Source organism: Labeo rohita, chromosome 16 (genome assembly GCF_022985175.1).
Source record: "Labeo rohita strain BAU-BD-2019 chromosome 16, IGBB_LRoh.1.0, whole genome shotgun sequence".
In the NCBI taxonomy this organism is placed as follows: domain Eukaryota; kingdom Metazoa; phylum Chordata; class Actinopteri; order Cypriniformes; family Cyprinidae; genus Labeo; species Labeo rohita.
Genome location: NC_066884.1, coordinates 1,208,311 through 1,223,737, shown reverse-complemented (window position 1 = coordinate 1,223,737; position 15,427 = coordinate 1,208,311). Strand labels below are relative to the sequence as shown.

General features: G+C 30.0%; 1 protein-coding gene across 3 annotated transcripts in view; it reads right to left on the bottom strand.

The window, feature by feature from the left end:
• cdk14 (cyclin-dependent kinase 14) overlaps positions 1–15,427 on the bottom strand; it is a 230,623-nt gene that overhangs the window by 37,967 nt on the left and 177,229 nt on the right. For all 3 annotated transcript variants that reach the window (XM_051132266.1, XM_051132268.1, XM_051132269.1), the window contains 2 exons: positions 12,719–12,858; positions 7,260–7,407 (listed from right to left, as the gene is read on the bottom strand). In XM_051132266.1, the coding sequence (XP_050988223.1) occupies positions 7,292–7,407; positions 12,719–12,858 (256 nt within the window). In that variant the 3' untranslated portion in view covers positions 7,260–7,291. The remainder of the gene's footprint in view (positions 1–7,259; positions 7,408–12,718; positions 12,859–15,427) is intronic.

The window sequence follows — 15,427 nt, the reverse complement described above, 5'->3', positions numbered from 1 at the left end:
GAATTTAATTTCTATTTTAAATATAGAATATACATTACATTTAAATTCAAAAAGTATTTTAATTTAATATAAATGAATAAATAACAAAAGATTTGTTTAATATTAATATATTTTAATGTAATATATACTATAATAAAATTGAAAATGCATATTATATTGCATTTATATTTTACTTTTGATAAACATACACACACACTAATACTTTTAATATTTATTATTTTCTAATATAATGATGAATTTAAATTCTAATATACATTATATTTACATTAAAATTTCCTTAAAATGTAAGACAAACATATATATATATATATATATATATATATATATAAAATAATAAATCATAATAATATTTATTATTTTCTAATATTAATATGAATTTAATTTCTTTTTTAAATATAGAATATACATTATATTTAAATTTTAAAATATTTAAATTTAATATAAATGAATAAATAAAAGCTTTGTTCAATATTAATATATTTTAATTTAATATATACTATATTAAAATTGAAAATGCATATTATATTGCATTTATATTTTACTTTTGATAAACATACACACACACACTAATAATTTTAATATTTATTATTTTCTAATATAATGATGAATTTAAATTCTAATATACATTATATTTACATTACAATTTCCTTAAAATAAAAAAATCTAAATGTAAGACAAACATATATATATATATATATATATATTTTATATAAATAAATAAATAAATAAATATAAAATAATAAATCATAATAATATTTATTTTCTAATATTAATATGAATTTAATTTCTTTTTTAAATATAGAATATACATTATATTTAAATTTTAAAATATTTTAATTTAATATAAATGAATAAATAAAAGCTTTGTTCAATACTAATATATTTTAATTTAATATATACTATATTAAAATTGAAAATGCATATTATATCAAATTAAAAAATATAAAATGTAAAATAGTACACATATAAAACATATATTTTTACATTTGTAAAATACATTTTTATAAAATTACAAATAACTATGTAAATACAGTTAATCGGCCCTGTCCACTCACAGCCACACAAATGTATCTAGTGCAGCATGAAGACTTCAAACACAAGCCACATATACAGTCAGAACACCGATGACACGACATGAATAATGTAAAATCATCCAGTAACAAAGGCAGTCTGTCCAAAACAGACACTCCACACAACACACTCCATATCAATCACCTTTGGGCCCTTAATTTATGCTAATGACATGCAAAGCCATTGCAGCTGATCGGTGGCTTCTTGCATCAGCAGCACGACTGCCAGAACTCGCAGAAACTTTATGAATACATCTACCTCTCCCGACAGCACATCGCTCACTAAATTACACATTTTTAACATTAACGACGGCTTTTCGGGCTACAAAGAAAGAGGGAACTATAGATCATCCAGTCTTTTTCTCTCTTTTCTGACCCCAATTTCATCCGCTGACCCCGCTCTCATTCTGTTCTCTGACAGTATTGTGTGGTTTGTGTGAGAGAGGCGTGTCGTTCGGTCTGCGACGGGCCGAAGCTTCATCTCTGCTCAATAGCGGCTCTCAAAGCGGCACAAAGGCTGCTGGGGATTTCCTGAGAAACGCTTCCCTGCAACAACACTTCTGATGAATAATACACAACCGCGGCTCTTGCTGGACTCTTCTACTCACACAAGCGTACAGCGGCCCACAAAAAGTGTTGGGAAACTCGAGTCAAACATAAAAATGGATGAAGCCTGTCAAAAACACGTCCATATCCTAGCAGCCGGAAATCGAACAAAAGAAATAAGAAATACAATTTTTTTCACAAATTTAGCTTTCATTTTAAACTATAATTTTACAACATTTGGTTTAAAATGTGAAAATCTAAAAATGTATGAATTAATAAATAATAATAATAAAATTAAATAAAATATTAAATAAACTAACAATTTTCCACAAAATCAAATGCATTATATTTTGCACAAAAAACATAAATAAATAAAAGCCTAAAAATAGTCATATGAAATATTTTAGTGCTCACTTTAAGCAAAATTTATTACATTACATTTGGGGAAAATAACTAAATAAATAAACAAACAAAAAAATTTTTTTTTTTTCTTTGATATTTTATAAATTATATTATATGGATATATAATTATGGACATATTATATTATACTAAATTATATTTTGCACAAAGAAAATAAAGCCTGAAAAATTTTAATTGTCCTAAAAATAGTCTAGAAATTTTTGTAGTCTTCACTTTAAACTAGTAAAAATTGTTTCACATTTTTATAAATTTAATGTGATATTTTATATGTAATATTATGACAGACACTTTTAGACTGACTTTTTTCTCTCAAAAAATAAAATTAACAACATTAAAAAGAATAATAATTTTCCACAAAATCAAATAAATTTTATTTTGCACAAAGAAAATAAAGCCTAAAAAATTTAATTTTCCTAAAAATAGTCCCAAACTTTTTTTAGTAATCATTTTTAACAATTTTTTTTTTTACATTGTTTAAATTTGATTTTATATTTTATATGTAATATTATGACATTCAGACATTGCATATATGTATATTAGACTGACTTTTTTCTCTCAAAAAATAAAATGAACAACATTAAATAAAATAATCATTTTGCACAAAATCAAATAATGATTTTACAAAGAAAATAAAGCCTAAAAAATTTGAAATTGTCCTAAAAATAGTCCAGAAATATTTTTTAGTCTTCATTTTAAACAACACATATTTTTTACATTTTTATAAATTTGATTTGATATGTCATATGTAATATTATGATATTCAGACATTTTTAAACTTATTTTATTTTTAAACAGATTTTATCCCCTAAAAATCTTTATGGTCCAACAACAAGCCTCATAAAACCTTTTCATATATATATATATATATATATATATTTTTTTTTTTTTTTTTTTTTTTTTTCTTTTTTTTCAACAACGTACCTATAATTTTACAACTAACAAACCTTTTCTAACAAATCTTTTTTACTTGAAATCTAAAAAAAAAAATGTTTTGCTTTGCATGTAATACAATGACAAATATATTTTTAAGAGAGACCTTTTTCCCTGAAATCAAAGAAATTATATTTTTAATAAAGAAAATAAAAGCCTTAAAATAGTCTCAAAATATTTATTCTCTTCATTTTAAACTCTATTTGATCATTCTATCCATATACAAATAATTTTACTCCTAACAAATATATTTTTCTTTTAAAATTAGAAACAGAAAATCAATTACAAACGATTCCCACAATGAAATTCAGACATTTTTAAGACCGACTTTAGTTGCCAAATCTTTTTAGAGCCTCTTTCCACTAATGTATGAGAGATGAGCAAGAAAACATTGGGTGTCTCCCTAAACATGCAGGAGCGTCTGCGTGCATCACTGCTAAATCAGACGAGTGTGGATTAGAGGAGCGTCTCGGAGCTCCAGGAGCCTGTCAGGTTGAGACGGCCGAGCACAAAGCCTGTGATTTCAATATGAATGCAGTGGAGGGAAGGACACGCTCTCGCAGCGGGCGACTTCCCTTCTGAGCAGCACGACGCTTCTATCACACACACACACACAAAACACAACATCTGCATGCTGACAAGAAAACACTTCACTTTCATTCCTGCACTTCATGAACGTGTTAAAGAGCAAATCACTGCTGAGAGAACTTCTTTTAGGTGGAAACTATGATTTTTAAACCAGTCTAATGACAGGAAATGTACTGAGCAAATAAAAAGTTCATTACAATCTGAGAAAGTATGACATTTACATTCAGAATGTACCCAGTTGAATGCTTTACACCACTGCACTACTGCTCATTTAAGATTTATTGTTTTTGAATAAAGTGTCTTCTGCTCACCAAGACTGCATTTATTTGATCAAAAATACTGTAAAAATTCTGAAATATTATTATAATTTAAATTAGCTGTTTTCTATGTGTATATATATTGTAAAATGTAATTTATTTCAGTGATCAAAGCTGGATTTTCAGCATCACTACTCCAGTCTTCAGTGTCACATGATCCTTCAGAAATCATTCTAATATGCTGATTTGATATAAATAAATGTATACTTAAATTGATCAAAAGTGACAGAAAAGACATTTACAATGTTACAAAAGATTTAAATTTTAACTAAATGCTGTTCTTTTGAAATTTTTTATTCATCAAAGCAGCATCTTTTCATTTGAAAAGTAAAGAAATACTTTTAAAAATTAACCACACTTGCTAAGATATTTTGTGTTGGATATAACAAGATTGATCTTTAGTGACATTTCCCTCACAATTACAGGAATTATATCTTGCATGAAAAAAAATGAGGCCTAAAAGTTGTAAAATAGCCTAAAAATAGGCTCAAAATATTTTTTCCTATCATTTTACTCCTAACAAGCATATTTTTTGCCCATTTTTTGCTTGAAAAATCAAATACTATATATTTTTCACAAAGAAAATAATGCCTAAACATTTTATAGCCTTACAAAAATATATATAATCTTTATTATTATTATTATTATTATTATTATTTTGATTTCAGGAATTATATTTTGAATGAAGAAATGAAGGCTCAAAGTTTTAAAATAGCCTAAATTAGGCTCAAAATATTTTCTTTTATCATTTTATTCTTAAGCATCTTTTTGTCAATATTTTTTGCTTAAAAAATCTAATAATATATATTTTCCACAAAGACAATAAAGCTTAATTTTTTTGTAATTGTCCTAAAATGAGTCCCTAAATATTTGTGTTATCATTTAATTTTTTTTTTTTTTTGACACTTGGGGAAAATAATATTTTATGTATACTACAATAAATACATAAATAATTTATGTAATTTTTTACAACCATTACGCCCCCCCCCCATATTTTTATAATAATATAATAACAATAATAATATTTATATAATAATAATAATAATAATAATAATATTTATAATGATATTATATGTTACATTGTGACATTATTTTTATTGCAATTAAACACATTTTATTCCCTAAAAATCTTTATGGCCTAAAACTAACCTTACAAAATTTCTCATTGTTTTTTTTTTTATTAATATTAATAATTAATAATAAAATTAATATTATTAATTATTATTTTGATTTCAGGAATTATAATTATATAATTTTATAATTCTATTCTATATAATTATATAATTATAATTTTAATTAACAAGCATCTTTTTTGTCCCCTTTTTGTTTTGGTTAAAAAATTGATTAAAAAAAATTCTACATTGATAAAAAATAAAAACCATTATTGATTCTAATAACCAATAATAATTTGTTATAACTGAGCAGCAAATCAGCATATTAGAATGATTTCTGAAGGATCATGTGACACTGAAGACTGGAGTAATAATGCTGAAAATTCAGCTGCGCATCACAGAAATAAATTACATTTTACATACATTTACATAGAAAACAGCTATTCTAAATTGCAATAATATTTCAGAATTTTACAGTATTTTTGATCAAACAAATACAGCCTTGGTGAGCAGAAGAGACTTTCAAAACCATTAAAAAAAGCTAATTATCTAACTTTTGCCCATCAGCTCTCGTTCGGTCCAGCTGCCGCACGTGAAGCTCTGAAATGACCGTGATGAGTCTGCTGGTGTCATTATTCTGTGTGTTTGGGGTTCAGAGGTCTGCGGCTCCCTGCGGTTCAGACGTAAATCTCCCAGCGCACCTGCCTGTAATTGGGCTGCTAATCCCCGCAGAGGCCTCTCTCCCTCCATTATGAGCTTCATCCAGCCGCGTGAGATGTGCTCGTCCACACCACAAATTACATGCAAATACACCCTCTTTCTGGACAATGAGAACGGCCTCTGCTGACCTGCATGAGTGAATCCGGACGTGCTGTATGTTATGAACGGCAGACTAACGCATTACTTTATCAATGACCAATACTGACATCTACAGAACACAGTGGCCGATTGTCAACATTAAGTCAATGTTAAGTCATATGTGACCCTGGACCACAAAACCTGTCATGAGAGTCAATCTTTTAACATTAGGACAGGACAATATTTGACAGAGATAAAACTGTTTGAAAATCTGGAATCTGAGGGTGCAAAAAAATCAAAATATTGAGAAAATCATCTTTAAAGTTGTCCAAATTAAGTTTTTAGCAATGCATATTACTAATCAAAAATTAAGTTTTGATATATTTACAGTAGGATATATTTGATATATTTACATTAGTAATATCCTAATGATTTTTGGCATAAAAGAAAAATCGATAATTTTGACCCATACAATGCATTTTTGGCTATTGCTACAAAACTACCCATGCTACTTACGACTGGTTTTGTGCTCCAGGGTCACATATGATATGGGCTAATGCAATGGAAATGCACACACATACACTCAAAGCCAACACTTTTCACACTGTCAGTCAAATGTTTAGAATAATTACAACTTTTAAAAGAGTTAATGTTTTAAAAGAGTCTCTTCTGCTTACCAAGACTGTTTATTTGATTAAAAATACAGTAAAATTGTGAAATATTATTACAATTTAAAATAACTGTTTTAAATGAGAATATCTGTTAAACTGTAATTTATTTCTGTGATGCGCAGCTGAATTTTCAGCATCATTACTCCAGTCTTCAGTGTCACATGATCCTTCAGAAATCATTCTCACTCTTGCTTATTTTAAAGAAAAGACTGTATTTATGCATCTTATTTGATCAAAATAAATTTAAAAACAACTGTAATAATCAGAAATGTTTCTTAAAAAGCAAATCAGCATATTAGAATGATTTCTGAAGGATCATGTGACACTGAAGACTGGAGTAATGATGCTGAAAATTCAGCTGTGCATCACAGAAATAAATTACATTTTACAACACATTCACATAGAAAAGAGTTATTTTAAATTGTAATATTATTTCACAATTTTTACTGTATTTACTGTATTTTTTATCTAATAAATGCAGCCATGAAAAGACTTCTTTAAAAAATGCATGCGTGCATGTACTTAAAATTCACTTCAATATTAAAAAAAATACAGATTCTTGGATAATTTTTTAAAATTTGAACAACAAAATTGCAATTTTACACAAAATGTGATTAAAAAGCAAAATAACCAATTAAATATGCTATTAGAAAAGGTCACATGATGACTACGTAGCAAACATCGGTTGAAATGTTGATTGCATACTGTTTTTAATCAACAGTATGCACTAAATAATTTGCAGTATGCCATAAACCGCACACTAGTGCCATAGCAAACACCAGCGGAGACAGTCAGACGTGTCGTACCTGTTTTGGCTCCCGGCGGCGGCTCGTCCGGGTCAGTGTTTGCTGTTTGACGTCGCTTTGCCGTGACTGTTGGTCTTACTGCACACCTGGATGCTGTCGCCAGATTCAGGCTGTAACTTAACGGTGGGAACGGTGAAGATTGAAGACACTGAAAAACAAGGACACAAGAACATGTAAAGTCAGAATTCAGCTGCAATACATAAACGTACAATTTGTGCAAAAAAAGTCTGAATTGTCAGATAAAGAGTCACAATTAGCTTTTTAAAAAATATTTCTTATGAAAAAAAATTGTAGATTGTAAAAAAAAAAAAAAAAAAAATCAGTCTTCAAAAAAAAAAAAGATGAGAAAACGATGATGATGACAAGAAAAATGATGACAAGTTAAAAATGAGGAAATATGTAACTAGGAAATTCAAAATTCCAGAAAGACATGATACTTTTTAAATTTTTAAAATTAAAATTTTAAAATGAATGTTTTTTTTGGTTCTTATTCCTTTTTTCTGGAGGTCTGTTTACTATACTGTTTATAAATATAAAGAATATATAAAATAAATATACAGAGAGATGCTGAGTATGTAGAAGGAAAATATATGAACTAATATTGATTAATTACGGCTTTTCTATATGCTTGCTAAGTGTTTTTTAACATTCAACTTCAAAAACAGCACTAATAAAGACATAAAACCAAAATAAATAAACACATCAGCGCTTGCATTAAATTTCATTTAATAAATGTCATAAATCCTCCCGCCGCATTTGGCGTATCAATCAAAGCGTGAGCTGAAATGTTAATTACGGTCCGTCCTCCCCCAGCAGCAGCCGCTCTCTTTTGTGATAGAACTGCGAGCGTATATGAAACAACAGAATTAATTTCCCTTCATTCTTCTGCTTCAAAAGCGGCGCTGCGCCGTGTGTGTCAGAGCTCCGCCTCCTCGCCGGAGCCCCGCCTCCTCCCTCCCTCCCGCACGGCCTGCTGTGAGCTGATAACAGGATTAATTCAGATGCCGCTCCTAATCTGGGAAATTAAAAACCTCATTCTCGCATTCAAATGACTCGCTCGTCGCTCGTCTAACGCAAGCGCCTGTTTTCTGATGTGTAGAACCTAACGTGTCTATGCTACAGTTGTGTCGCCTGCTAATGGAGCAGATCAGCGGCCGTCAGCGTCCTCTATGGGGGTCTGACGTCCGGATTATGGATGCATGTCATATTAGACATGACAAGAGGCCTTGAGCTGCTCGAAAAACACAACCAGCAGCTCCATGTTTTTGTAAGTGTTGAACACAAACTTACAGAAGCTTATGTTTATCATGGAATAAAACAATAAAAAAATAACATTGCAACTTTCTATCTCACAATTCTGACTTTTTTTCTCAAAAAATTCTCAGGACTGCAAGATATAAATACTTAATTCTGATAAGAAAAATCTAAAATGTATATATATAGACATGTTTGTGCAAAAAAAAAATTGTGAGATAAAGAGTTGCAATTACTTTGTTTTATTCTGTGCCGAAAAAGAACTACTGTATGAGACGTGAAGTCAGAATTGCAAAAAGTTGCAATACATAAACATAAAAAAGTCAGAATTGTGAGATAAAGAGTCACAATTAGCTTTTTAAAAAATATTTCGTTGGGGAAATCATAATTGTAGATGTAAACTCAGAATTACAAAAAAAAAAAAAAGAAAAAAAACATAATTGCGAGACAAACTCAGAATTACAAGCAAAAGTCAAAACTTAAAAGTCAAAATCAACTCCAAATTCCAAGAGAAAAAAATTATGAGACATAAATTAAGATTTCTTCAGAATTCTGAGGGAAAAAGTCAAAATTGCAAAATATAAATTTTGATTTCTTAGGAAAAATGTCATAATTGTAGATGTAAACTTATTGTAAGAAAACGTCAAAACTGTAAGAAATCAACTTTAAATTCCAATTTTAAAAAAATTGATTTCTTCAGAAAAAAGAATTGTAGCTGTAAATTTAGAATTAAGAAAAAAAAATCATATTTGCAAGATCAAATTTTTCTGAGAAAAAGTCATAATTACAAAATATTTAGAAAATTAGAAAAAAAAGTCATAATTGTAGATGTAAGCTCAGAATTACAAAAAAAAAAAAAAAATAATTGTGAGACATAAACTTAGAATTACAAGAAAAAGTCAACACTGTAAGAAATCAACTCCAAATTCCAAGAGGAAAAAATTATTAGACATAAATTAAGATTTCTTAGGAAAAAAGTCAGAATTGTACACTCAGAATTAAAAAAAAAATAATAGCAAGACCTACATTTTGATTTCTTAGGGAAAAAAAGTCAGAATTGTGAGACATAAACTCAGAATTACCAGAATAAGTCATAATTGCAAAATATGAATTCAGATTTCATGGGGGGAAAAGTCATAACTGTAGATGTAAACTCAGAATATAAAAAAATAAAAATCATAATTGTGAGATATAAAGCCAGAACTACAAGAATAATTTTAGATTTCTTAGGAAAAAAGTCATAATTGTAGATGTAAACTCAGAATTACATGAAAAAAGTCAGAAAGAAATCAACTCCAAGTTCCAATTTAAAAAAAAAATATGGGACATAAATTAAGATTTCTTCGGAAAAAAGGTCAGAATTGTAGAATAACTTGTAAATAACTTGTAGAATAACTTAAAAATTGTTTTATAACTTAGAATTAAATTATAAAAAAAAAAAAAATCATATTTGCAAGATCTAAACTTAGAATTCTTAGGGAAAAAGTCATAATTGTGAAATATAAATTTAGATTTCTTAGGAAAAAAAAACTTTAGATGTAAACTCAGAAATACAAAATATAAATAAATAAATATATATATATATATATATATATATATATATATATATATATATATATATATATATAATTGCAAGATATAACCTCAGAAGACAAAAGTCAAAAATGTAAGAAATCAACTCCAAATTCCAAGAGAAAAAAATGATGAGACATATTTTTAAATTTCTTAGGAAAAAAGTCAGAATTGTAAGAAGTCAATGCATCAAAGAATGACAAAACACTGAAGGATTACAGTGTTTTTGCAGTACTCTTACATATCAAAATGTACAATTATTCAATAAAATACCTAAAAAAATTCAGAAGTTTCTGTTTCTCAAAACACCGATTTTTAAATCATTATTTGATTAAACTGCCAAACAATAATTTTACATAAAATCGAATTACATTTTGGAATTCAAAACAGCAAAATAAAGAACTAAACATGCAATTAGCAAAGTCATGTAACGACTATGTAGCAAACATCTGTTGAAATACTGTTTTTAACACTGTTATACAGTAAAATGATGAGTGTTTGGAGCGTCATGTGTCTTCACACCTTCAGTATCTATCATCTGTTTTTCATTATGTTTAATACAATCACAAACAGATTTGCTTGAGCAGTTTGTGTTGTTTTGTTTCTGCAGGTCTCTTTGAAATGCTGCTCATTTGAAACTTTGTAACAATTTGAAAAACGTGCATCGACCAATCAGAATCAAGAGTTCCACACTGCTGACAGTAACCAATTCCGGAGTATTTGGGTTTGGTAAATCAGGAAAGCGTGTCAGTCTGCCGCTCTCCAGGGAAACTGAAGCTGTGTGCGAAGAGCGTGATGTGGCAGAAACACATGAATCTGTGTGAATTAGCACGTGAGCATCAGCATCACCACAACGAGCTCAAATTGAGCGGCGTTTGGTATTCAGCTCCAGACACACGTCTGGAAGACACTGAGACGGAGACAGTAAAACACTGATGGAGGAGGGCAGGAGACGCTGACAGTGAAGGAAGGACACACAGACTGAAAACGGAGGTGTTCAGAATGGAATACTAACAATCTGTCGACTGCACAGTTTACACTGAAGAAAAACATGTCATTTAAAAAGCACATTTCATACACAACGCTTGTATAATGTGCTTTAAACATATAACAACGAAACTACACCCGCATACTGTGGAGCAAACACTTTACACTGGATGCTATTTTTGAAAGACTTGTAAGTGAAAGTGTGAAATTTATTACCACATTCCACACTCAATGGGTGTAATTCATAATAATCAAATAGTTTGTGCAAACACATTTTTTAGGCTTTTTAAATAAACAGTCACACAGGATATTGGTTGATTTCTTCCAGTCCAAGCATCACACTGTAAATGAAAGGTCAAGTGTACTGCATTGCATTATGGGATACAGTATTCTATCCAGTGTGCTCTGCTTACATAATGCACATTCTGACACATGCATCAGGTCAGTGTGAGTGGAATAAAACATTGTTCCTGTTCAGTCTGTTCATAAAGAGCATATTCTTGATACTGAACTGTTTTCTTGAGTCCTTGAAATGGACTGGTCTGGAAACTTCTCCCGGTGCTCTCAATCTGAGCCTTTGCATGCGCAATATAGGATCTATTCTCAAAATATTATAACTTTCAATTCTACTATTTAAATTCTTGACTTTATTTTCTTGACTTTATTTTCGAAATATTTTTACTTTATTCTCATAGTATTTCAACATTATTCGTCCAGTAATTCTCATAATATTTCGACTTTATTCTCAAAATATTTCAACTTTATTCTTGTAGTGTTTCGACTTTATTCTCATAGTTTTTTTTACCTTTTTTTCCTGAAATATTTTCACATTTTTCTTATAGTATTTCAATTTTATTCTTGCAGTATTTCAACTTCATTCTCGAAACATTTCGACTTTATTCTTGTAATTCTCATATTTTGACTTTATTCTTGTAATATTTTGACTTTATTCTCATAGTATTTCAGTTTTATTCTTGTAGTATTTCGACTTTTTTTCTCGAAATATTTTCACTTTTTTCTCATAGTATTTTCATTTTATTCTTGCAGTATTTCAACTTTATTCTCGAAACATTTAGACACTATTCTCGTAATGTTTCAACTTTATTCTCGTAATATTTCTGCTTTATTCTCAAAACATTTCGACTTTATTCTTGTAACTCTCATAATATTTCGACTTTATTCTCTAAATATTTTGACTTCATTCTTGTAATATTTCGACTTTATTTTCGAAATATTTTTACTTTATTCTCATAGTATTGCGACATTATTCGTGTAGTAATTCTCATAATATTTCGACTTTATTCTCGTAATATTTCAACTTTATTCTCATAGTATTTTGGCTTTATTCTCTAAACATTTTGACTTTATTCTCATAATATTGTGACTTTATTCTCTAAATATTTCAACTTTATTGTCATAATATTTTGACTTTATTCTCGAAACATTACGACTTTAATCTCATAATCTTAGTTTTTTTAAGTGGCAGTAAAACGCTGTTGTAGTATTATGCATGCATACTGCAAAATAGCATCATCTGTGGTATGAAAACATGGTAATATGTCATTATGCCATATGGTAAATGTGGAAGTATGTGATTGTGAACACAGCGAGTGAGAATGGCAGTGATGTGATGTGCGTTCACTGACTGTCAGGCAGCTCCCAGAGTCTCGGGGGCAGATGGCTGAAGTATTCGTGATGAAGCGCCGCCTGGGCCGAGAGACGGTTCTTTGGGAAGCACTGGAGAAATCTGGAAGCCAGTTCTTCAGCATGATCTACATAACCCAGCCTGCCAACACACACACAGATATAAACACACATGAGCACAGTGCCAAGAGCATCACACACACACACACACACACACACGCTCACAGCTCAGGCTCTCTGTCAGCTTCACTCCCGCTGACGTGAGGCTGGAAGAATGTTTGTTGACTTTTTTGGAGTCGAAAAATGCAAAGTGAGTTTTCACCCACAAACGTCCTCTAAACCGCAAAGACAAAGACCAACAAAAACACAACCGCAGAAGCTCACATAAACACACACGTGCACGAGTAACACTCATCCAGAAGATATTCACATACAGTTAACTAAACCTAAAACAATAAAAACTGTTGTCACTGGATATCTAGATTTATTTTTAGCTCAAACACGGTTTTGACAGAACAAATGTCCTGAAGAGCAAGTTTAACTGTTAACATGCTTATATCTACAGATCTTAATAATAACACATCTGGCCTGATGACGATCACTGAGTCGACTGAGTCGTTTGCACGCATTCTCATCTTGTATAATGTGTTTTCATGCCTAAGGCTGAGTGTGTGTGAGGACTGAACTCCTGAATGAACACACACACACTCGTACTAATGAGAAAACGTGTGTAAAAGACTCCAAATGCATGTGGATAATTAGGCCTCTGCAGCATTAACACATTAAAGAAACATGAAGTTTCTGTCCACCAGCGGCACTTTCAGCACTTTAACATAATATGTGTGTCTGTACATGAGTGTCCCTGTGATTAAAAGCTAAAATCTATAGATTTCAGTTTGCATCTGAGCAAAGCTGAAGCTCCCATTCATACAGCTGCTGTTGTTTTTTTTTAAGATAATAAGAAGAGATGAGACTGCAGAATTTCACAAAACATCAGCTGATTATGAGAAAAGACCAAGGTAACTTTTGTTCTACATTTTATACTTCGTTTTAATTTTAATGATATTTTTTCAAGACTAAGTTTCACTTTAGATGCAATTTGATAAAGCGGATTTGATGCAATTTACTTTTGTGTGTGTGTGTGTGTGTGTGAAATTGATACTTTTTATCAAAGTTGCATTAAATTGCTTAAAAGTGTCAATAAAGACATTTACAATGTTACAAAAAAATATATTTCAAACAAACACTGTTCTTTTGAACTTACTATTCATCAGTGAATCTTGAAAAATAAAATGTATCACCTCAAAAATATTGTGTAGCACAACTGTTTTCAACATTGCTCACAATCAGAAATGTTTGTTGAGCAGCAAATCAGCATATTAGAATGATTTCTGGAAGATCATGTGGCACTGAAGACTGGAGTAATGATGCTGAAAATTCAGATTTGATCACAGAAATAAATTACATTTTAATGAATATTCACAAAGAAAACAGCTGTTTTAAATTTTAATAATATTTCTCAATTTTTACTGTATTTCTGATCAAATAAATGCAGCCTCGGTGAGCAGAATAGGCTTATTTCTAAATCATTAAAAGAAACTAGAGGACATGCGTTTGAGATTATTTCAGTCATTTTGTCAGGTGAAACAACTGAGACACAGGTGACTTAAGCAAAAGTCATCAGTAGCACTCGATTTAACCTCACTGCTATTGAGGAAAACAAATAAAAAGCACATTTTTGATTGTTTCTAATAATGGCTGCTGTAATTCATCAAATAATGAAGTGATGAGAACAGCTGATGAACGGCTGTGCTGATCTGTGTGAGTGTTGGTGTGTATAAACACGTCTGCTGTGTGAGAGACGAGAGCAAGAGAAACACAGAATTGTGCTCTTTCTTTGTTTCTCTGTGCTTCTCTTGGGATTGGGAACGTTCAGCGTTATTACGCAGCATCCGTGATGTGCCGACGTGAAAGATGAGGGTGACGACTGTTTGAAAGCAGGAGCACTGAACACTGCAAACACACTTGCACAAGCACACATACAGTCAGACAACCTCAAAATACAGACAGATGTTCTTCACCTAATCTAAATCTATTAAACAACTTTTGCATAATTCTATTAAGGGGAGACACTGCAGGCAAAACTTTGTTTTTTCATGCACCTGTCAAATTTGAGATTTTGGTAAGTGCTTTTTTTTTTAGACTAGTGGAAAGAAAACATCCTAAAGACACTGTTAAGTGTTTCTTCTATAACACTTTATCTATTTGCGTCAATATATTTCCATAATAATACATATTTTTAAAGGCCCGTGCTCTAAAAAATGAGTTTTTTCTCCTATACCGATCCATAAATCTCCACTTCAGTAATTTAGCACTTACACACACCCAACTTTGCATTTTTTATTCCTGTCTATATTCTGAAGGTTTTTACAGAGGGATTTGTTCATATATAATCTGCTTGATTATATACAACATTTTATTCCCCCAAAATTGTGAAAATATATTATTTTCTGTTTAGGTATTTTCTGAATTAGGAAGTGACAAAAAATGAGATCCCTCTGTAAAAACATTTGGCTCTAATATGTCAAAAAAAAAAAAAATTGAGAATTTTGAAACTGTTTGTACTAGAATTTTATGTCATTTTAAGTAAATTAGTACATATTTCATTAAATATTGCATCATTTGCATATTTAAACCTAACATTGTAATAC